The sequence below is a fragment of the Neodiprion pinetum genome, chromosome 4, assembly GCF_021155775.2.
Source record: "Neodiprion pinetum isolate iyNeoPine1 chromosome 4, iyNeoPine1.2, whole genome shotgun sequence".
Lineage (NCBI taxonomy): Eukaryota > Metazoa > Arthropoda > Insecta > Hymenoptera > Diprionidae > Neodiprion > Neodiprion pinetum.
The window spans coordinates 27,617,268-27,643,150 of record NC_060235.2 but is presented as its reverse complement, the minus strand read 5'-3'; the positions used below and the strand labels follow the sequence as shown (position 1 = coordinate 27,643,150).

At 38.8% G+C, this 25,883-nt stretch overlaps 1 protein-coding gene across 3 annotated transcripts in view; it reads left to right on the top strand.

The window, feature by feature from the left end:
* LOC124217069 (uncharacterized) overlaps positions 1–25,883 on the top strand; it is a 68,997-nt gene that overhangs the window by 31,732 nt on the left and 11,382 nt on the right. For all 3 annotated transcript variants that reach the window (XM_046622329.2, XM_046622328.1, XM_069135632.1), the window contains exon 2: positions 13,135–13,774. In XM_046622329.2, coding sequence (XP_046478285.1) covers positions 13,546–13,774 — 229 coding nt within the window. In that variant the 5' untranslated portion in view covers positions 13,135–13,545. The remainder of the gene's footprint in view (positions 1–13,134; positions 13,775–25,883) is intronic.

Below are 25,883 nucleotides of genomic sequence, written 5' to 3'. Positions count from 1 at the left end.
ATAAATGAATAAATAAAATCTCTTCTTCCTTCAAGGTTATGCAGTGTGAAAAGCTGTTTAGCGATTCAAAAATTGTAAAAAAAAATGATGGTAAAATAGCGAAGAAGGGGATTTACTCGTATCGTATTCCGAAGCCATAAACCAACTATTACATTAAACGAATGAACTTGACAAAATTTGCCAAATCAATCCAACGTTCAAAAGTTGTCCGAAGTTGGTATTCGTTAAATCGGGGTGTATTTATTACCACGAAAGAAATTTCCACCACAGAGTCTTACTGCGTGCAACCAATCGCGTCTACAAGTTTCCTCTTACAAATATAAACCACGAAGAGTTTGTTTTTCGCATTAGCGTTCGAAGAGTTGAGAAAATGTGACACTAAAAAATTACGAAACGCTTGCCAACTGGGAGGAAAAATAGAGAAGAGGAAGAAGATCTCGCGTGTGATCAGCTTCTGTACAAAAACCGCCAGTGACGGCGTTTCGTCCGTTTGCTATTTCGCGTCGTGTTTTTACTTTGTTATCATACGTCTCTCGCTTCCTCTAATAAGCCCAGATATAAATGAAATTTCTAATTCGAAGCACATCGCTGCTGTTACATTCGAGCTGTCGTCGTTGCGGAATTTTCGCATAGAGAGAAAGCGTCTTGCGAGTTAGACAGTTTCATGCTTGCCTAGGTTTTATCTACGTTTCTGCACAGTCCATCCGCAGTCTACATGCAGGCGACCGAATCCGCCTGTCCGTATAAATAGGCAAATGCGAAATAACTGCATATTTTACCCGTCGAGCCGTCAAGCCGAGATTCTAAAACGATACGCGGTACGTCTTGCAGTACAAGGAAATAATATCGTTGCCAATCTCGCTGGTAAATCGCGAATCGCCGAGTTTAACGCCTACTAAACGACATTGCTGCAATTCAAGTACGAAAAAAAATTCCCATCAACGAAACAAAGTCATCACATTTAATAGGTCATAATCAATATACACATATATATATTGGATAAATGATAAATATGGATAAATAATCGACAAGTGATTTCTATAATATCACTATTCGATAATAATTTATCGAGCAATCTTGAGGCAACGAATCGATTCAAGACTCTTAATTTTCAAAGTTCGTGTAACTGCGTCGAAACGGTGAAACCCGATTTTAATGTTCATTCAACAAAAATTAAAGGGTATAACAATAATGTCTTCCTCAGGCCGTATCCCGTATGTACATTATTCAACTATCGCTGCACGAAACACAATCAGGATCTTTATGATCGTTCGTTAATGATTTTTTATCGACGAACAGGCTGCTTCGTAAATCGCAATATCCCGGCAGCACAAGTTCGTAGTTTTGTTGCGAGGATTATTTATCGGACGAATTGAGAATTCCAAGTCAGCGTCTCGAGTTCGACACGCACTTCACACACGTGAAGGTAGTTTACACTCGCGTGCGTTGTACCGAAGGGTATAATATACGACCAACGTACGGAATACTGATAGACGCCTAGTTTCAAAGTGGATACCTAACGCATATAATTCTTACGAAATAATTTCTTATTCTCATTCGAACCAGGAATTTGAAACGTCCGCGATACGTGTCGTTATTATCAAATGTAAGAACTACGCAAGCTGTTAAAAATTATTGTGAAACAACAAGAGAGTTGTCAATTTAAAAATTCGGTGCAGCGGCGCAAATAACTGTGTTTTTGATTCTAATAAATTGTGTAGTATATTTATTGTGTTTGTAAATTGAATAAACAGTAAATGTACGGCGAATTCGCCGTTCCGTATCCGAATAAAACTTCCAATGCAGTGTAGTAGGTTTCGTACAGAAATTTTCAACAGTGCAAAACACGAGAAGGAAAGAAATATCGAAAGAGAAAAAAATGACGAAGAATGAAAAAAGCTGCCTATACGCGAGTCTAACGGATGTTGAACCTCGACTTCCGGTTGGCCCGGTGGAATATTGTTAATTCGTTCGCCGGGAACTGGAGCAAGTCTTCAAAGTCGAAACGATTTGCCTCTCGTTCGAATGTACGCGCATACGGTGGTAAGATAATTGACTGCAGAGAAAAAATATATATGAAACGACAGAAACTTTCGCAGAGTTTCGCTGTCGTTATTACAGGCATTATATCTCAATGTAATAAAATCCGTTGTGCAGATTCTTTAATTGCAATATTCACCGTGCAGAGAATTCTTTGGATTTTAGACAAGGCTTCAATTCTTGGCCATTTTTCAATCGCAACGATCATTTAACATCGCGTGTCCGCTGATATAAGGCCGTTACGTCTACATGACCAGAAGGGCGATTTCTAATGGTAAAAAAGTCATATAATTTGTTTTTTCTTCTCCGCCTTGTGGTATTCGACATTAAAATACTGGAATTACACGGATACATTGTAATTAGTCGAAAAAAGAGATGAAGGTAAAGGACGGTGCGTTTATTGATGGATACGGCTTTAACCTTTGAGCTAATCAACTTTTTTACACAGACTCGACGGTCTTAAGGTCACACATTTAGCGGATACGGTCTTTCAGAACAATCTCCTTCTCTCTTACACAGTTCGTGACGTTGAAAAGTCGGATGCTTGCCGGATTTGCGATTGACGTTATTTCTTACCGTATAAAAACCAAAGATCACAATCGCTGATCGTTTAAAACGACATCGCAACAGAATTTCCTCAATCTTAACATCGATCGTACTTTCATGTTTTTTGCAAGAATACGAAAAAAGTAAAATATCTTTGACGTTTTATACGACTTCGCGTAGCATCGGACACATCGGGTCTCTGATATAGGAGAGAAAAGAAAAAAATGCTGTACATACTTCACACCCGAGTGCAGAGTAATGCAAACGTCTCAGAACTCACCCAGCTTTCCGTCTTGAACGATACGCCGTGCGACAAGTTTAACATGAAACGCACCACGAGCAAATTTATATCAGTAGGCAAAAAAAAGAGAGAAAGAAAATCGAATTAAAAAATAAAAATAAAAATAAAATAGGTATTCGATCGGGCGAGGGCGATGCGCGTACCTGTGTAGGAAGCCCACGCACCGGCTTCCGTTCTCGTCGACTCTACATCACCGGGGACGAAGAGTGAGCCGCATCCAGGCGATGTGTAACGTCGTTGTCGCGCGTCCCACGTGTAAGAACGCAGAAACGGCCAGGCGTTTCACGGCTGGGACTTATAATGATTCTCCGGCGGAGTCTCGCCGAGACGACTCTCGGCGACAGAGATGGCAATTACAGTGGCAAGAGATCATAGATAAACAACCATACCGCCGCTATATCTATTTAAGCGTCCGAGCGCGGCGGAATCCGCCGTGAGAACCGCATCCTCGCGAGTTCCTTACTTGAGAACGATAGGTACCCCTCATTGATGAAAATTGATGTGGAAATCCTTTTACCATGGTGGCCACTCAATTCCGCTCACGGAATTCCCTGACTAAAATCATTATTTTTCCCTCACATTTTGACGCACAATTTGTGCAGAAATCACTAAAGACTATAGTAACCTGGGTAAAGTTATAAAATTTTTTTTAAAAGTTCTTTAGTTCGTTCATTATGATTTTTGAAAATTGACCAAAAATGAAAATTTCCATTTCCGTGGTCTTGTTAAGTATATATTTAAGAAGGGACTCCAAGGAGCGAAATATTTTTAGAGCTATTATTTGAACATTTATGCTGTTTGAAATGAAAATCGAGGTTCCAAGAATTATGACTAATTAACGAATGTGTAACTTTTTGAAAAATAAACTTGAAAATTTTTTATTTTTTTTTTACGCGGGGCGTCTATACCGTAACAGTTGCGCAGAGCGCTATGTTCAGCGTTAAATTAAAACTACTAATACTGAAGATAGAATTCCGGGTGCTCGTACTTTTTTATTAGAAACTTCCTCCTCTTTAAGAATCTTTTTAAAATTTTCGCTAGCGCTTTTACTTTTTGAGTTATTGCCAAAAAACTGAGACTTCGTTTTTTTTTTTTTGATTGTTTGTTTTTTAATAACAACAATTGCAACTTTTATCGGCGGTGAAAATGAAAAAAACTTCTTTCTTAGAATCGCATTTCGAATCGAATGAACGGTCGCTCATATTTTTAGGAGCCTTGGAACAATTTTTCGCAGGAATCACACTCGTGGACTAGACTATCAGGCGTCGGTGAACGTGCGTCTCCACATGCAGTGACGGCCATAGATAAGTCACACCGATGTCTGCTCGTTCTACTGAATTCATGTGACAATCAACAACTAGGAGTCACGTGAAGTCACGCGAACTTACTCGAAGTCACCTAGAAATTTATTCAAAGTTCACGAATTCGTTTGAAGCGACGTTAATTTGAAGTTATTTGAATTCACCTAAAGTTACTTAAAGTCTCTTGAAGTCACTCGAAGTAACTCGAATTTATTCAAAGTCACTTGAACTCGCGTGAATTCACTCGAAGTCACGAAGAAACTTGAAATAACGTTACGCCTCGTAAAGTGAGTTAGTCATAAAGTCTTTTCAAGTCTTAAGGTTCTGAAGGCAGGTGCATCTATACCCAACTTCAAGAGTACTTGTATCATCTCGATGTAAATTGAGACGGCTAATTGATAGAAACCTTGATCGATCTAATTACACCAGATGACGTCTTCTGCAATAAACATTTTTTGGCAGCTACAATTATTTACCGACGAAATTTCTGCAAAACGCACAACGTCCTGCTCTAGTAAAAAGCCTCCGTAGTGAGAATTTCAAAAATTTTCCACGATTGAAGGACGAATTACCTTGTCGTAACGAAAGGTTGTAATAAAAATCATTATTTCCTAAATACGAGTATATGTTACCTCACCGTATCACAGTTTACTGTATTTCGGACAGTAGAAAACCTGAAGTTTGGCCGAAATAACGGGGTTTACAAAACGTTTCATCGTTCAACAGTAACGCTGTGAACTTCAACCTCGTAGAAAATCTTCACGAAAGCTTGACTCAAAGTTTCAAGTTTCGGGTTCATCAAATTCTGAGAGTAAAAGACAGTGATTCAATAAAACTGGTGACCAAAATTTTCTGGAGAATGTCGGTATCATCTTCTTCGCGGGCTTCCGTTACACAAAAGCCTCCTTGAATCAGTCGTGATCGGTACAACAATGCGAACGGGTCGACGCGACGGCAAACAATCCCAGAGTGGGTACTTTATATACCATTTCATTGTCGGAATGCGACGATGCATGGGGACGGCCTGTAACGCTAACCCAAATTTTAACAATTCCATTTCAAGTCAGGCCTTTTTCGCACGCTGAGTATACGCGTTCGCTCAAGCCTTCGAAGGAAAAATTGAACCACATTTGAATACAGTTATACCAATTATTCAGTACCTACACATACGAAATTCCAAGAGAAACTTGTTTCCTGTACTTTGTCACAATGGCTCCATGATTTACTTCCTCGCTCGAAACAAGTCAACAATTATTTCGAACGATGTATAAAGACAAGAAGCGGGTCGATTATCTATGGCTTTATTTATTCTCATCGGTATTCGTCTTAAACAAATGCAGGCCATTCGTTCATCAGCTTCAACATATTGCAAACAATCAAAATTGACAGTTATCTCTCGACATGAATCGGGATTTCCCACTTAAATGTCCGTCGCGTGAAAGTATTTTGAAAAGCCAAACACAGACGACCGATTCGTGCCATTGTCGCCTGACCTCTTGGAAGAATGACATTGTACGTATATTAATTATCAATCGACGTACGGTAACAAAAGTAACGATTTTTGGAATACCTTGGTGCAGCGGTAAAGTATCGAATGTACTGTCTGTTGACGAACGTTGGCGGCTTGGTGTGGCAGTAACGATATCCTTTGACTTTCTCTTCGGTCCAGAAGTCAAATTCTGTCGAACACCGCGCCTCGGCGCACAATGTATATCCATCGAACGAAAAACTGGACCGTGGCTAACGCGAGCGAATCGCTATTTTTCGTTTTATCAATTCTTCGATCCTCTCGCCGTCTCCCTCTCTCCCTCTCTCCCTCTCTATTTCTCTCTCGTTTCGAACGGTACACGAGTCAGAGCCGGCCTTTAATACCCAAGGTGGAAACACATTGGTGCGTTACCAATCGATGCGCGAGTATTGCCACGAGCATCGCGGCTGGTGTATATCGGTATACGTATCTGCCTGACTCAACGCGCGATGGATTTATTGCCGATTTCGGCAGCCGCGACTAATGGCCGTAAAGACACGCCGTAAAATATCGGTCAATCAACGGCTGGGTACCTTCGGGGGACTTTTTTCACCTCACTTTTCTTCTCTTTTTGCACCGAAAGTCATTGACCATTGCGGCATATTTGCGACGGACAAAAGAGACGAGGAAGAAAAATTAGGAACGTAGAAGAATTTCTAACGCAACGCAAAGAAATTTTAAACTATAGGCGTACGTGTTGTACGGCAAATGGTCGCCGTATGACGGTGAATAATGAAACACCGGTGGCTGAAGCGAGCAGGACGTTGACTCTTGATACTTTCGCCACTTTCATGTGGAGCGGAGAACATATAATTCATCCAGATTGTCCCATGCATGGAATTAACGCTCGGGCCGCGTGTAACGTATGCGGATCATGTGAACGCGTATGAAAAGTCAGGACTATACCAACAGAATGTGCAATTTTGCGGAAAATGGGTTACAAGCCGAACAAACCGACCCGTATATGTTATAATTGTATTACTAATTTGCATACAATTGCGGGACGCTTCGTTGGCTCTTTTTTATAGTTTGAGGGAAAACTTGCGGGTAAATATTATATATTCGTTTCAACAAAGGGCAAATTAGTTTCAGTATATTATATGCTAGAATTTTGAAATATCTAAGGCGTGTGATGTGGACTAGACTGTTACGTATGATTTTTTTTTTTTTTTTAGCTGCCGAAACAAGGTGTTATTTTTTACTTCGGTAACGTTTTTCTTTCGATGTTCTACTGTTAAACTAATTCGGATACGAATATTATCATCTCCATGACTGTGAAATAAGGAGAATACGATTAGCTTAAAAATCAACGTGTAAATTGCACACGAGGAGATGAAAATCTTTCGGTACCGTCATTTTGAATTGAAATCGTTTAATTGCGGTTACGAAAAAATTTGATCAGTTTGGCATCGGCTGACATAATTTTTCATTTTTTGTCCGCCTACGTTAGAGACAATCCGCCGATGTTCAAAGCCCCGTAATGAAATAAAATCAAACTTGGCATACTGGGTGAACAGTCAAAGGACCCTGCCGAACAAATCAGTATACAATTCTCAAAGATCGACGCGATATAGAATTTATATTCATAGAATTATAAATTCTTTGATTTAGTTAGGAAATGTTAATTTTTATATTGTAGATCAATCGTTTCTCATACGCCCACTTTACTTGTCGTATCTTAAAATAGCTATGTCAATATTGTCGTAAACTATGATCAGTTGTTCGAACTTTTCTTTCTTTCAATGGGTAAATTCTCAAAGATTGCTGAAAATTTTCGACTCCCCGAGTGGTGATTTTCAATGCAATTTTCACCGACAGATAAATTACGTATTATGAAATGAATTTTGACTAATAAAAATTCACTCTCATTGACACGGAATATCGTTTGAACCGATTATAAATTGACGTTTTAGTTGCGTAGATTCTGTCAGGTATATCAACAGTGAAATCAACGTTTAATAACATTCTCGTCAATTTCAAGATTCTTTGTCTGTAATACACGTTTTATTTTTCAACGATAAGCATCTGCACGACCGTGCATTGAATTAACATAAATCTGTAAGCGAACCTTGAAAAGTTCCTCGGTGACATTCAAAACATGTTAAAATTGATATTTCAATGACTAAAGTTTAATCAGCATCAGTAAATCAAGTTGCGTTCAGCGATTTCGCTCGCTTTCTGAAGAAGTCCAAGAAAAAGAAAAAATGAAGAAATTTTTATATCGGTTTTCATCATAAGAAGTCATTGTTCAAATTATACAAATTTTACAAAACTCTTTTACTTGTACAAAAAATTCCAATCTCTTTCTGTCGCGTAAGTCTTGTAAGAATCCCTCCTTTTTATAAGAATATTATACGTGCAGTAGAAAAAAGCGATATAATAGGACAATTGAATTTTTAGTCGCACTTGACTTTGTTAAAAGAAATTTAGCGTCAGAGAACAGATTCATCAATTCAATGTAAAGATACAAATTATCTCAGACAAATTGAACCAAATTTTTTCCAGGACTTTTTAATACGGATTTTCACTTGTTACATGATATTTCTAACAACTTTATCACCACTTTCCGGTGCATAGTTACAATTTACAATCACTCGTTATTAGCCCCGGATTATTCGAACTGAATTCCGTACAGTCACGAGTAAATCAATTGTTCGGTTGGGTAAATTTTCTCGCTTGATTATCTGACTGCGATGTTTTCCTTGAAATTTATTTATACTTATTTCAGCCCCCGTGTTATGCAAGCGTAATGGAAGTTGCCTCGATCAGAGTTTGATACTCATGGCGATACTTTGCGCATACCTTTGTACGTAAAATTGCTTACGGAAAATGGGCCCCTGGGCAGAATCGTCGTAACTGGTTGGTTGTAAGTAACGGGTCATCCCGGCTTGAAGCCCGCGGTTCGTGATGCAGCCTGCGTCTCGATCCTTCTTGATTGTATTATTTATACGTTCACCTCGGTTGCCGATCGAGCAATGCGGTGAATGAATGTGGGTCAGGTTTACCCTGGCAAAATAAAGACACGTATGTGAAAAAATAACGACGCATCTGTTTGTCCAACTCGGATAAGAAAGGGGAGGGAGAGAGAGATTGAGAGATGAAAAAAGAGATAAGACAACTAAATGAATCTCGGAATCTCGGACGGATAGACGAATCGATGAAACATTCAAATGATCGTGTTTATCAACTTGAATCATCATTATTATTATTAATAAGGCTATAATTAAGATCGTTTTCGTCGTTTCAGACAACATTTTTTTTTTCTCTCAATTTAAATTTCAGAAAATATTTTACGATACCTGATACCACCTATTAACGACACTTTCAATCTAATTTGAAAATATCTTTTGGACGACCGAGTCCAAAATTTAATCGCTGTCTTCGATAGTTCTAATGTGTATTAAATTTAGGATATAATCATTTTTTAATGGTTTGAAAACTTTTCGTCGTTCGCATAATCCTTGTTTCTTAAGTAAAATTTCTACTTTCCATTCGCACGGTAATGCTGGATCGCTCGTGCCGAATGTCGCGGATAAATTCGTGGTCACCTGTTTCCAAATTTGATGTCTCATTATTCGCAATCGTGAGTTTCTGTCGTTGAATAAAAAAAAAAAAAAAGACAAAAAATTTTACACGCTGTATACACATCACAATTATGTTTTACGATATTTGTATACATATCACATATCTGAGGAATTGTATTTCCTTGTTTTGGAAAGAGAAGGAAAGGAAAAAAAAAAAATTGGAAAGCGTTACTCAGTCACGTATGAAAAAGTTATTCAATCAGTTCGTATATTATAATTATGGTAGAATTGATGAGGGAAATCTCTAGATATTTATAATAGGGTACACCATGAGAATAAAAAATTTATTATACCAAAAATACCTACTAGATTCACTTCTTTATAGACTGTAACGCTCGCATAGATTTCTCGAAATAACTTTGATCGATTACATCAAACTTTTCCATCATCATCAGCTGACGACTTCTAAAATCTGAATAAACATATGGAAAAAAGTTACGCGAATATATACTTACATTACTCAACTCTGTTAATCGACAAGTTTGAAAGTTATCGTCGATACGTTTAATAAATTCCAACCGATTCTTTTTCCCCGCAGATAAACCAGCAGGCGAGCGTAACAACTCGGGAGAAAAAAAAAATTAAACGGGATAAATGTATTGAATTTCAAGTTCTTATTCGCATAATAATTACTAAATCGGCAAATCGATGAATTTCACCAGGAAATATAATAATTTCCGCCTTCCGACAGTAACTTTTCTGAAAAATCCTACACGGTGAAGATTTTCGTGTCGTCGTGCGCAAGTTAGTAGAAATAGCAAGAAATAAATTTAAAAAAAAAAAGGAAATAAAGCAAAGTACAAAAGAGACGGATTAGCGAATAACAAGTTTTTCTACGCCCGTGCGGCTCGCAAATTAGCACTCATGTCGCGATAATTAGAGAGGGCAAAAGGTCTCAGCTCGTATTTTCGCGTTAGATGTTAGACAGAGAGACACGCCGTAAAGAAAAATTGGAAAAAATTCCGTTTAATCGTGGAGATATTCGAACCCGACCCGATCGTGAAACCATCGGGACGTCGCGTTTCAGGTGAAATCAAAAGTACGTACGTACGTACTTATCTACGCGTGTGTAACAAGTTGCACAACATTGCCCATACCGGGCATAATCTCACCGCTGCTCTTGAAGTTCGTCACGATATTTGCATACCGATCTCTCGTTTCGCCGATTGGCCATCGGCCGAGTCTTCCTCCGTGCACTTGGCACTGATCCGACAGGCTAGTTTCTGCAGCCTGCAAAATACTTTTGGCTTACGTAATTTTCACCGTGGATTGTGAGGTAGACTTCTTTTCGTTCGTACGAGAAAACCAATTCATCTAACGAAGAAATTTTCGTCGCGACTTACGTCTTCGGTATTATATAATGACCTATAGACTTCGTGTGTACGAAAATAAAAATGCAAACAACGGGAATAAAATATGGAGATTCATAAAAGCGAAATTACCGCTGAAGAGAGATAAAGCAAAAAGTGTAAGACGCAAATTCCGACGTACAATGTATCGAGGTATCGAGGAGTAAAGCTCGCTGCTTGTAATTAGTATCAACGACCAATAATTCATCATCGCATGTAACTCGACAGGTGGTTCTTCTTCTTCCTCTTCTTCGTGCAGTTACATGTATATATATATATATATATATATATATATATATATATATATATATATATATATATATATATATATATAAACATATACGTAACTACGTTCGTATTATAAGGCAACTGTTGATCACGAGCCTTGAACCCTGCAGCAAACTCAATCCGTGTGCATGTGGCGCAAGTTTCTCAAAAGAAGCTTCGAGGCATTGGCGTTACACGTGGAGCCTCGGGGCTTTTCACACAGCCGTTTTTTATCTGTACAGTTTAATTTCTGCCAAAAGGTTCTTCGCTAGTGACGCTGTTACGAATGTAAAATTACCGCGATTAGCGATAATTTGATACTAATTTACACAAAAATTTTTAATCAAAAAATTATTCATTTAAACGTATTGCCGATACAGTCAGGAGGCTAAAGTTAATTATGTCACTATTAGCGAAATAACTATTTGTTCGTATTAAATATGGTAGAGGTTTCTTGTCCGAGAAAAAAAAAAAAATACACAGAAACAACCGATCGAACAATTGAAACTAGTTTAACTTCTTCAAAACCGGTGAATCCTGAACTGAACTTTTGTTCTTAATTGCAAAAATTACGTTTTCCAGACAACAATAACGATGTCTGAATAGATCTGTATTATATATTTGCGTATATATATTTGAAAAATATGCGCTAATAAATTGTACGCATGATCAATCGATTTGAATGTGCCTGTGCCTATCTCTTGTTTATAACGCATATATTTATTTCTTCCTTATAACGCGGTACGCGGTATAATAGATGTAACATACCTTACATAATGCGAAGTCACGTGTCGCGTAAGTCAAGTATTGGTTGAATATTTTTTACGTCTAATCCTGTCACGGAGTGGAGAAAAAAAAGTAGGCAAAGAAGCAACAAACAATGGGCGGAAAGTATCGTTCACCAGCTGCATCTTGTCTATGTCAATGCAATGTGCGTCTGTTTTTTCGTTCGATATCTTGGACTTGATACGCAAGAAGGCACACCTTCAATCCGTACGTCATATTACGAGAAATGTTGTAAGCAAGCTCCACGCTCGAGTAATTTGACCTCTCATGCGATGGTCAACAATCGCCATCCGCGAACATGGAAATGGCGATAACGTATCCGATGTTAGAAAATGAATAAGGAATCCCGTATTCACGGAATTCGAAAGGAAATATTACAGGAAAATTACCCACGAAAGTGTCGAACTCAAATTTACTCCGACAATTCCGCAGTGTACACCGTACGTGATTATTTACAGATGTACGGAGAGATATTTCTAGTTGTGTGTGCTTACTCTTGCAAAGTCTTCAAGACGATGCCCAACCGAGTGAAACGTAACCTTACGTTGACGCATCATTAGCGCAAAAAAAAAAAAAAAAAACTACTTGTAACGCCATTCCATATTCTACATTCTACATAACGTAACATCCACTTGACTATACATTTTTTACCATGATCGAAAAATATATTTCTGGGTATGAAATGAAAGTCAGTCTTGCAGCGGTAATCGGAATATCTAGTACGTCTAGTAAACAATCATTTTTGATTACCGTCACTCGTAATATATTTCAGTAAATTGATGTCAAGGCCCTTTTCGACTGAAAATGAAATATTCAATATGGAAGTAACCCGAAAATGTAGTACTGCCAACTATAATTCCGAGTACCACATTTTCCTGCATTTTAACGACACCCGTTTCGCTTTTTTTCGAATTTTCCAGCACAACCGTATTTTTTCCATCATATTGTTATACTCTGTATCGACTGGCCTGTAAGTTTTACCCACGCGTTCTTGTACCCGTGATGTACGCGCAGTAAACTTACACGCCGCTACGGCAGAACCGCGCGTTTCCCACTTCCGGTTGAAGTGTAGAAACACAGAGACCAACGGACCGATAGTGCTTCTGAAACTGGCACGATAACGCCTCTGCGCATAGGCATTAAAAGGGATGTGGTTGCGAGTCTGCGGCGATTCGTTTTACGCTGTAAATCGTTTCGAACAACCTTTCTGTACAATTCCCATCACGCGTGACTGTACGTTGGGGTGTGTAAGATAACAAAAAAAAAAAAACGTTTTTTCTATGCCTGAATGAAACTTTCGACCCTGTGTTCGAGAAAAAAAAAATCTTTGACACACCCTATTGCACATGTTACATACAACTAAGCGTATGAAAATTTTCTCGAAAATCAAGCAGCTTCTTCGATTTCTCATTACGTTTTTCTTTCCTTTCAGATATCAGGAAAAACGATTCGGTAAAGACGTTTTCGGTGGTTCTTCGAACGCAGACAAATCCCGGAGGACTTGAGGAAGAGCTGTAAGGTGAGCCGGCGAGTTTGGCCGAGGATCGAAAGGAAGAATCTGAATCCGTCCGTGATCGAGGATAAATATCTCCGGTTAATTGGATCCTGTGCGTGTGCGCGCGTGTTTGTGTTATTTTGCGCGAGTGTGAGGATAGAGAGGAGTCTCTAAAATGTAAGGCAACGACGAGGAAGAAACGCGAGGTTATCGACCAAGTCGCAAGGCACGGCTTGTAGAAAGGAATACATTGAAGAAGAATAAAAAAAAAAAAAAGAGGACAACTTGCAACGCTTGGAGGAGCTGCACCGAAGCAACGAGGAATCGTCGAGGGATTATTTTTCCGTCATGAAAATGATGAGCGACGTGGTCGCCGTTAACGTCGACGACGGATCACCGATTAACTCGTCGGCGTCGGCCTCGAGCAGCAAGGAATTCAGGGAACGGACCTTGAGGTCCCTGAAAAAGGGATTGGGCCGATTGTGGAGGAGACACAGGGGCAATGCATCCATCACCGAGTACGACCCGAGCTACAAAGTCGCCTATCTTGGCAACGTGCTTACGGGATGGGCCAAAGGTCAGTTTTTAAATATATGCTTGACGCGTTTATTCTTGAAATCAGGCGGAGGGAAATTCTCATCAATCGTAAGCCAAGCGAGCAGATAAAACCAACGACTCGACGAACTCGAATGTATGTAATCGCATCCGCACTCAGAACTATGGGGTAAAAGTCGAACAACACTTTCTAAGTTTACCGATTCTTCAAGACTTCAAGACAATGTTTTGTCAAATCGTAAGGCTTGTGGGAACCTGGTTAGCGGGTAAAACGAGTCCGCGAACGTTGGAATCGGATCAAAACCACCTGGAGTCTGATTATTTTTCACGTTTCTAACTGTGGAAACTTTGATCGAGTTCTTGACGTCTCGGGTTGTATTGTTTGAATTCACTCGGACAGAGTTCTATCGGAAAGTAAGAATGTTGTTTCATTCGTCTTTACTGGCACTGACGCGAATAAGATTGTCCGAATTTTTTTTAATTCTCTCTTTTTTTTTCCTTCTTTTCCTGACCTGCGATTCAAACGGTCCGGCACATCTGTGACTAATTCCCAGACGATGGAATTGTTTTCACGAAATTGGCACCTCCTGCTATCGAAGAATTCGAATGCTACCGATGACGGGTATCAAACCACTTTCGTCAACACTGACATTCTGGAAGTGTACGAAAATCGCGGTTTGATTAAAGCGACGCTGTCTCAAGTTCCGAGATTCGGAGCGTTAATGGTGTCGTGAATCTTTCGGTGTAATTAAATTCCCTTGGAACGGTCATATTAATCAGGTCTAATAAAGCTGCCAGGTACGAGGTCGCAAAGTATTCTTCCGCAATAAATTGTGTCTGGCATATTTTTCACTCCATGGCTTGCAGTCGAGGCGTTCAATTCTTATACTCTGGTTTTAGTTACACTACAAATACGTACGGAGGAAATAAAGAAACATTTTCATTGACTTACAGAAAAGACTGGAACGAATTCCGCTTTAGACTTGTCAGCTGTGTTCGGGCGTAAACGAGCAAAGGGATCTTTCGAATGTTGCGGATGGCGCTCGAGTGTTCGATGCATTAAATGTGAATGAAACGAAGTGTGACTGAATTTCCCTTTATTTTTCTACAACGATGCAAAAGCGTGCATGGAGAGCGTTTGCGGTGTTTGCTTTTCGTGTATGTAATATACAGACTATTCAAGAGTCTTATCCACTTTGTTTTTTAGATTAGTGCAAAGTGAGTTGAATAAACGAAGGAAGTGAGTGTGTCGTTTTTTTTATCTCTCATTGTTAATCTCTCTCTTTCTCTCTCTCACTCTCTCTGCTAATTCTGCACGCAAAGTTTATTACACAATAACAGTTTACAAGAGGAAACGCGACGATGGAAAATTCCCGCGTTTATTTATAATTACATTATACGTAGAATCGTTGTCTCTATTTCAATTGTTTATCATTTTCCGGCTATAAATACTCTGGAATGCATCGCAATCCATCCACATTAAAATGTACGACGTAGTTTATAATTAGATGCGTAAACAGGGAAATTTTATAATTTCAAAAGCACAAGACGCGTAACAATTCTAGCTTACAATCAGATCAGTTCTAGGAAACTCTGCTCAAATTGTCATCGATACGGATATAAATTGTAAAAAAGCCTTGCGCCCAATATTGTCATGAAACATCATGCTTGCGAAGAATCGCAACTCAATTATTCTTTCTAAAAAATATTCCACTCGACACAGTAGCTGAAAAAAAAAAAAAAAAAGGTTCCGGAGTAGCTGAATTCGAATGAGTGGAATCGTTCAAATTACTTCGCGCGTTTATTATACCTCTATAAAATAGATGATCAGACGTTGAGCTGCGATACCTTGCGAATAAATTCCAACGGGTAAGGCAGACGTTGATTAATTCGGCTCGAATGGAATGCCTCGCCTTTTGCATCGCATTGTAGCACGCGGACGCGATTTCATTAGCATCGTGTCATAGACGGTTGGACAGTTAAGATAATAATTATTAATAATGAACAGCGACCCTCAGGTTTTATCATTGAATTCTTGGTACCTGGGTACGTATTTAAGACAAGACTGCAGCAGGCGTTAAACCCTATAAATCCAGCCACCGAATCGGACTCACTGGCAGAAAATTGCGCAGAGTTACGAGACGAGAGAGGAAGAAAAAAAAAATTAGAAAAATTGTCGGTGCGATGAAAAAGAGAAGAAGAAAAAAGTAAAAAAAAATAAAGGAAACTCGACGAGGTAAATGTAATGTATGCGGAAAGAAACTGGGCTGCTTTGGACTTGGAAGACGCTGGTAGCTGACACAGTGCGCGACGCTAGTTTAATGTCACCTCTTGAACTTGGACGAGTTTAATTTGCATACAACTAGAATAAAACAGGTATACTTGTACGCAGAGACACGTATTCGTACGACCGCAGGCGAAACCGGCCTAGAGGGGGTTGCGAAAAGGAGAAGAAGTGTAAAAATGACGAGGGAAAGAAATCTTATAAATTGAAGAAATTTTTATGAAAATAAAAACAAGCTCTTATTCAAATCGTGTAACGCAAACACCGTTCAACCATATTTATTGCTTGTACACAGCTCGCTGGTCCGACGCGTTAATTCGCGGAGTATGTGTAAAAAAATTCACGAGTAACAATTATGACGGGATTATTATTTTGCGCGCAAAAAATTGTTGATGAGATTATTAAAGAGCACGGTAGGCGCAATGCGTGGATGGAATATATATATATACACTATACGTTTGCACACGTATGCGTATATATATATGCACATGTTATACACATATATATTATATGCCGCGGTTTATTTTTCACCGTTTCTTTGCACTCTTGTCAGCTCTCTTTTCCAAGTATTATTATACGACGATGATGGCGATGATTGTCCCGCAGCTGTATCGCAGCTTCATTTATCTAAATCGCATGTGTATAATTTACTCGAGCTGGGCGGGGATTTATATAGTACGTGTCGTCTAAAAGGCAACGCGACGAATGCAGATTTCCGCGGATATTTCTGCACACCACGTGTTTATTCCCATGGATTTTTCACGCGCGTGTGATCTCGGCACGTGATTATTATAAATACACCTGTTACAGACACGCATAATATGTATATATATTAGGCTGATTCAAAAAAAACGGCTAATTTTTTTTTTTCAAAATCCTCACATAAAAACTTCCGAGAAGGTGTGAAAAGACGCCTGTAAAAAGCAGAGCCCTTAATATTATTATTAAGAGGTCGCGCATCGGGAATTTCTATTTCCCGTTTAAATAACACAGGAATAAATTTTTTTAAATTTTGCAATTTCGTATTTTTGCAACGGCTTATTGAATTAGCGGACCAAAGCATATTTTTGTAGGAAATTTGACGCTCTACAAAAAAAGTCCTTACAAAGTTTTTCATAGTCACACTCCTTCAAAAGTTATTCGAGGTCAAAGTTGAACTTACAAAAAAATTCAATGTTTTTTTTTTTTTCGAGATACTATGAATCTTTTCTCATTATTTTGTTATAAATAGGATAGATTTCGGAACAATTACATTTTTAAATAGTCAAGTGCATCAGTTATGGATTCTCCATGATGACATGTTTATTATTTAACATCGCATTTTTGTAAGGTAACTTTATATTGACTCGATGGGAAAATTAATGATTGAAAAAGCCCAATTAGAGTAAGATATATTTATTAAATATATCTTTATAACAAAATAATAAGAAAAGATTCATAGTATCATCGAAAAAAAAAAAAACATTGAATTTTTTTGTAAGTTCAACTTTGACCTCGAATAACTTTCGAAGGAGTGTGACTATCGAAAACTTTGTAAGGACCTTTTTTGTAGAGCGTCAAATTTCCTACAAAAATATGCTTTGGTCCGCTAATTCAATGAGCCGTTGCAAAAATACGAAATTGCAAAATTTAAAAAAATTTATTCCTGTGTTATTTAAACGGGAAATAGAAATTCCCGATGCGCGACCTCTTAATAATAATATTAAGGGCTCTGCTTTTTACAGGCGTCTTTTCACACCTTCTCGGAAGTTTTTATGTGAGGATTTTGAAAAAAAAAATTAGCTTTTTTTTTTGAATCAGCCTAATATATATACATTTATATCTGTCTCGATTTATTTATTTCTCTTCGCAAGTGATAAGATATATCGGATAAACGGCCACGTTATATTATAAATATCGAAGATCTTTCAAGAAAGTGATTTTTATTACCTTATGGTAAATATATCTGTGTGTCCGCGCGTATTTGCGTACGTATACAATATTGTACCCTGTGTCTATTTTACGCCTTGCATACCTTATACACAGGTGGAAACTTTCCAATACATGCAAACATGTTCCGATGTTGGAACATTTTGTCGACTGAATAAAGGGGGGCGGGGGGCAGAAATCGTCGTTGAATTGATAATTAACGCGGTAATCAAGCGCTTTGTCGATAATTGACAGGCTGAGCACGTGGATTAATTCCTATTCAGGCCGGAAGTGCGCGCTGGTGGAAAACCATTCATGCAGTAATTTGTTGTACATATATACAAGTTAACAATCGGGATTATCTTGGCTTCAAATCTCTGCATAATAATTTCTGACGATTCATTGTATCGTGCAGGCATTCCGCATCGTTCGTTTACAATTTCAATCTGGCTAAAGACTTCTTTTTTTTTTTTGAAAAACAAGATTTCACTCCGTTAGCACTATTCTAAAACATTTCATTCCGTGGCTGAAAATGATTCTAACCATAGAAATGTTTTTCCAGCAAAATTTATTTGATTTGATCGAATGTACGATTTTAATATTTTATTAACAAAACTGAGAATGACGATAATAATAATGAAAACACTAGAGGTATTTTCATAATTGTACGAATCCCGTCGTGTACGCAGTGCACAATCAACTTGCGCGTAATTTTATAGTGTGCTTTCATCAAATTATCGTATCTCGATCTAACAGGAAGAGAGATTATAAATTAATTGTGTGTGCGATCAGATCATTTGTCAATTTTAAATTAATTTTTTTCGTTTATTGTTGGTTTAATTGTATTTTTCTTTTGAACCAGTTTGCTGTGACATAAAACATGTGATTTGGATTAATTGAAAACTTTTTTCCTACATACATATGTACGCATAAATTATACCGTAAAAAAATACGCGGTTACGTCAAGAACATTTTTTTCATCCTACTGTTGTTTCTTTTTACAGACCTGATGTATCTGCACGCTATAAGATCTTGGCATACATGTTCTCAAGCTTAATTATAAGAAAAGAAGCTAACACACGCGAGAAAACAAAATACTAAAAGTGTAAAACCACAAGAAAAAAGGAACTGTTGGCATATCGTAAAATTTACGAGCAACGCTGATATATTATTTGTCACCGCGAATAAAAATGAGCATATAAAGTATCATCAACGATCATTAGAAATATTTGTAATTTTCAAACGTAAGCAAATTTTCAATGCATGAAGGGATTTTTGCTTTTGCAATTTTGATGCAATTTGTTGAGCACGGTACAAAGTTTATTGAATATTTTTGGAATTACAGTAGGTATTTTCATTATTTTTTCTTGGCTAGCGCCTAGCGTTAAGTCTATGTTTTTAGTTAATTCATTTTTTTTTCAGTCGAATAAGGCTTTACCGGGAACTTATTGTTCCATCAAAATCAAATTATCGCAATAATTGAAAAAAAAAATATGCATACATATCACACGAATGACTGTAACAGATATTCTAGTTACAGTTAGCAGAATTGATTTTCATTAAGTATGTAGCACTGTTTTTCGGTCACGATAAAAAATGAAAATAGTCAAGAACCGTACAGTAACCAGAACTGTACGGAAATTTCTGTCGGCGTGGATGATGATCGGATGCTAGTTGGTACGAATAAAAGAGACGTCAGGGTCGCATTCTTACGTTTCTTGGCAATAGACGTAAAAACTGAATTAAATTTTTAACATTGGTTTTAAAATCGAGGACGCGGCCAAAGCGCTGCGGCGACTTGCCGCTTCGGGCATGAGTTCACATTCAGCGGTATTCGATGATAAAACCTGTACTCATACGGTCAAGAAGCGAAAGAGACGAAAAATAATTAAAAAAGTAAAAATCAATTTCAGTAAATCAACCGTCGATCGCTGATCCTGTCTCGGAATATAAATAGTACTGCTAGTCAAAAGGCCAAATTGTCTGCAGCGCGTTCACTAAAACTTTGACGTCATTTTCGAGCATAATCTGCCGATTAGTGTTCGGGTTCGTTATAACGATAAGTTGAGGAAAAAATAAAATAAAATATGTATGAAAAAAGTATTCCTCAAATCTGGGACTCTGACATTCAACGCAAATTCCTTTTGCAACTCAATTGAGAGATTCTCCATGTATTTTGTTGTGTTATTTATCGTACGGATTATTCTCGACTTAATACGTCAAGGTGGTTTTCTTTTGTTTAACTCGGCTGATTTTAAACGACCTCATACGAATTTCGCAGTCTTACACCACGCAACTGATTATATCTATATGTATATGTATACAAATTGAAAGCCATCAATATTCGCCATTTGTCTACAGTGGTGCGAATCGGTAAAACCGCTACGCGTTGAGAATAACAATTTGGCGCTGGGGAAAAATATTAATCGTGGACGGAAGAAATGTAATTTCCAAGAGAAAAGCAGAATTGAAACTATCTCACGCATTCGATGTTGATTGATAAAAAAAAAAAACAAAAAATATATATATATATATCGTTAAAGTTACCGTTCGTCGTTAATGATCCTTAACTAATTTCATCTCTCAGCATAACTTCCAGATAAATCTGAGTAATGAAATTTATTTCAGTGCAAATGCACACTGATTTGCCTCGAGTTTTCACGGACGTTGCGTCGCTCGGCGGTCGGAAAAATAAAGAATCGTGGGACTATAAAAACGTAGAGGTGAAAAATGCCCGATCGCCCACCGACTGGTACGCAGTCAAAGGCGTTGCCCAAGGAATCTCCTGCTTTCTCCGCGCATACCTGCACGGCATACCGTCGAGGATATACAGTCGCTTCCGTAGCTCGATGCCGGAGCAAATGTTGGAAGGGTACAGGAAATTACACAGTAGGTACCCATCGGCATCGAGGTCTGCCATAGCTGCCAATGCCGAGGCGAGGCGAAGCGAAGCGAAAGAGCGCGGCTCGTGCAATACAGTTGCTTTTGCCGTTTGTCATTATAACGCTGAGGTTCCTTTAATCAGACCCGCCGTTATGGTTGTCGAATGGTTCAACCCTTGATTGACATCCTGGGGTACAACCGACCCCCACGTATTTTCTTCGTTAATTTAAAGTACCTGCATGTAATGGCGCCATCTGCCACTTTCGTATTTTGTTATATAACCTGTATAGTTTCAAAAAGTAACCCTTCAAGAGCTTCCAAAAAAAAATTTCTAATCAAAATATGTAAAAACTAATTTTTTATCACGATTTTTGTCGCTGGGGTACAAATGACCCCGGTGTGTCAAGCATGTGGTTCTACAGAAGTGTGTCGAACAAAGGTTAAACGCGATGTTCGAATCTGTTTAGAGAATATGTGAAGTTAGAGACGACGGATGAAATACGCGTATAATATGTAAATAGAAACTTTTACCATAACATTACAAATAAATGTATCTAATTACAGACTTTGTATATTGTTTTATCGTAAATGCAATGCAAATAACGAACTTGTTACACTGCTTTCGACATTTTCGTTCTGAACCAGAACCCAATATTGAGAAGTAACACATTCCCGTATAATCTGTAACGTTTGGAATAAAACGATTGTCGCAATCGTCGTAATAGCAATCGGTACGATAGACCAATTTGTAAGTTAAGGCACGTTTAAGTGTCCGCTCGTTTTGATCGTTCGTTGATTCTACCGTCAAAGTACGCCGTTTTTTGTCCAATCTGAACAGCCAATGAAGACAGGTCAACGACGAATTGTTCGAAGTCTTGATTTTTGAAAGTGTCACTGATCAGTAGTCGTTCGTCAGGATTCATCTTTCGTTATTTTACTCTCCCATGTTTGAAATTTCGATATATCGGCCATTCCAAATACCGATCCTTCCAAGTTTCAATCCCCACCGCCTTCGCCACTTGTCCTAGACTCACGACACCGACAATGCGCTTGACCCCTTGCCACGAGACTGGGTCAACGCACCGCGTGTTGGATCGATGGCCCGGCATGCCAGAGGACATGTGACGTTTGCACTTTGGTGTTGGGAGCAGTTGTGTGACTCGTTAATTAGCACGTGCTTTCGGAATTTGTTTTGGCGTTCCGTCGTTGAACCGACGTTTACCGTTAACGGTGCGGGCCGTTGAAAATCGACGTTCGTATTTGCGCATTTTCGCTCCGACGGTAGCTGCTGGTGCAGCCGTCTTTGTCTGGACTCTGTTTGTTTATCTTCTTTTCAACTTTAAACAAGCCTTTCCAAGTTCAAGGCGTGGCGCGTGTAATACCTTCCAATAATAACACGTGTCGCTCGGCTCTTTAACCATCGGCTAGACGCTCGGGTGCAAGCTTACCGAAGCTTTCCGATATCTGATGTGTGAACTTGCGCGGAACCAGACCTTTCCACTTTCTATCCACGCGCAGGTAAGCATGCCACGCTTAAAATTATCACACAGTCGAACATCTTCGGTCCTCGGAATGTGTTTTGTTAACTCTTTCATCGTCGCGTCTGATCGTTTCTGCTTCATTGTAACCTTTTGTACCTCGGGGCACCTTGACGAACAAAACACTTGGCTGAACACTGTCCGAGTTTCAAATACTGTTGTTACGGCTTAGCTGTTTTCATTATTTTCAACCTCGTTGCACAGAATTAGTTACGACACTTAGAGCGTTGTGAATTGATCAGTTCGTGAGTGCCATAATTTGACGATTAGATGTCGAACAGAGAGCCGTAATTTGCTGTATTCGGTACGGAGTGTGTCGCGAATCTATGAAATGAAGAATAACAAGGGAGTAATTATGCCGAGTGAAGTAAACACGGCGAGACTGTTTGAGTTCCGATTACTCAAACTTCGATATTCGTTTGAAAAACACAAAAAGCATCGCAAATCGATGACGCGTGAGCATGTTTATCACAGAACGTTTAGTAGTCACGAGCAGCATTGAGTACTGATTATCAATTCGTTCAGGAAGATGATCAGAACGATGAGAAAATCACTAGTATTCATAACGCATACGACTCAGCGTACGCGTCGCGCAATAATTCCTCTCGAAATTTTCAATAACATCGTGCAGATATGATCGGTATTTCAACAGATATAGAATCAGTTCATCACAGAGAGAGAGAGAGAAAAGGTGACTTGCGATCTCGATCAATCGGCTGCATGTGGAAATTGATCGATAATTGCGCATAAACATTTCCACGAAATACCTACACGAACCGAAATCGTTGACTGCATTCCAATCTTTCGCATCGCAACATCGATCGATCTTACTCGGACAGTTTTTGTTCTATCATTTCAGTCTTGCGATCAGAGAAAACGAAGTATCCGCAATTTTTATTACGATTTTTACAGGCACATACCTATATCTTCATTTGTACACATACGGATGAATAATACAAGCTTCAAATGAGTTATGTAAGAGTGTTTATCTCCCAGTTGAATTAAATTATACGAAGAAAGTTACAGACCAGGCAATTCCAGGTTGAGAATTCACACTGCCGACCGACTGACCGTCCGTCTCAGATCAAAGTACTTATCGGGCTGTTATTGCCTTTTTTTCACACTGCCTGAGAGCCTGCTGGATTTTACTCCCAATAAGGTAATCCGACGTAAAGGTACTCGTTCGCTTCTTGCTCAAGATGCCTGTGCAATCATCCCGAGAAGTGAATCTAATCGACCCCGTGATAATCGATCGTTGTTCAGTTTAGCCGGCAATGTTAACGTCACAAAAGATTTTGATATTTTTCCGTGACGCGGATTATTTCTGGGTACAAATTGATCACGCCGCTATTTGGGTAACGGATATGACATGCAAAACTGTGTACAATCACCTGTCGCGTTAGAATATTTGGTGGCCACCGCTGGAGCGAAAACGCTGTAAGATTGGCTTAATCGCGATAAATCGGATTACGTATTGATCGCCGCATTTTGATTCAGCCGAGTCGGCAGGTATCGATTATTGCGAAATGACCGATGACTTACTTTATTAGTCGATTTCTGCATAGTCGGTAGCTTTGTTTTGTTTCGGTATTGTCACAGAGTTGAGAGATCGCGAGCTTTTCAGAGAAAAAAGAAAAAAAAAATTGTACGAAAACTGAAAATCGTAACGCAGCACCGTTCACTGGGTGAAAAAAAATACCCATTGTTCGGAAATTGGTGAGGTTCTTTTTCCGAACCATCCACCAGACGGTGATAATTATTCGCTAAATTGAAAGGAACAATTTCGATCTGGTTAGCAAGATCTGCAAATAGAGAGGCGTCGTTGCATATTCGTCTACGTATCACACGCCTCGATTTCCAACGAGCAATTTTTGCCGGCGGCGAAATGTCGTTAAAATTCATCATTACTTTCGTTATCTATAGGTTGTCTATCTCGGTTCGTTCAACTTTGAGAAAGTCAGACCAAAACGTTTCAATACGTTAAGTAGTGAGTAATTACGTGGCGGAGTGATTGCGGCATGTCATCATCGCCGTATATATTCGTTTGCAACAACCAAACAGAAAGAATCGTTACACGTCCGACTGATGATTCCGCAATGCGGATATCCAGCTACTTATTTATCATTCAAGGTTTGACGGGAGATTAGATTAACTCGTGTTATTTCGAGACTTATCATTCCACGTGCAAATTGGAAACAGTGTATCGACCAGTCATCGGGATATTTTTATTTCACCCAGTTGGTTCAATTCGAAACAATACCTCGTGAAAATCTGATCTATGTGTACGCGCTATACTGCCTCGTATCAATCAATCATTCGGTTTCGACACATTACACGCGATCAATAACACACTAAACTACAACTGGCGTGAGCTAAAAAAAATTCGGTATTCGATGCGTTTGTCACTGCGTAGGTAGTTTAGTTAGACGAGCGGCTATCAAACTAACCCTACAACGAATTTGGATGCGTAGGTTGCTATTTTCGGTTTGTTTTCGTCTTACGTGCACTGCGATACCGTATACGACCCTTCCCATATTTAAGGCGGTTGATAATAAGACAATATTTACTGTAACAAGTATGACGGGAGTGAGGAGTTTCGGGAATGATTGAATGTGGAAGAGAGAAGTTAGCCAGAGAAGAAGGTGTTTGTTGGATGAGATTGGACCGTTCTTGTTTGAAGAGTGACGTAAGAGTGGATAGCTTCTAGAATATTGTACATTTTATGCTGAGGAAGATGCGGGTGGTTGATCAAACGGGAATACAGGATGGAAACAACAGGATCACTGCGAGGAACGTGGGAAGATAGGAAGGACGTATGGACTGGACGTAACAAGTCGTAGAATTTTTTATACTAAAAAGAAACCCCGAAATTTCATTTCTTTTTAGGAATAATAACCTCATTTGTATTTCCTGCGTTAACAAAGATTTTAGTATTCCTGGCCTTATCCTGAAGAGATTAAGATGCCTGATTGAGGATGCTTTAGATGATTTATCACCGATCATGAAGACGATGTCAGAATGATACATTGAATTGAATTTTTTGAAAAGTTTACTCCGACATCGAATAAATTATAACACTCACGCGAATTGAAGTATTTCGCAGGGACTAAAATCATGTTAAAAAGTATACATATTATACATAGCTACGAATCCGTGAATTTCAACTGAAGAATCACACGTGAAGCATTCAAGTCACGCGCCATGGGGCCAAGAGTATAAATTCTATTGAGGTATTTTTTTAGTCCTCGCATCGTTGCAGGAATAAGGGATTCCTGAATTAGAGCCGGCTCTTTTCATCGCATCAATTACAAGTAGACAAGATTGTATCGTGCAACGGAGGCTACAAGTATTCCAAGCTAAACATCTCCGTGTATGACTTCCACGGATGAAGTACGTTTCCACTTGATCACGGTGCAACGTAGTTTTTCTTTTTTCTTTTATTCACTCTACGTAAGTTTAGGCAGGTAACGTTGAACTTGACCTGAAACTGTTACGTAAAGAATTTCGCAATGATTACG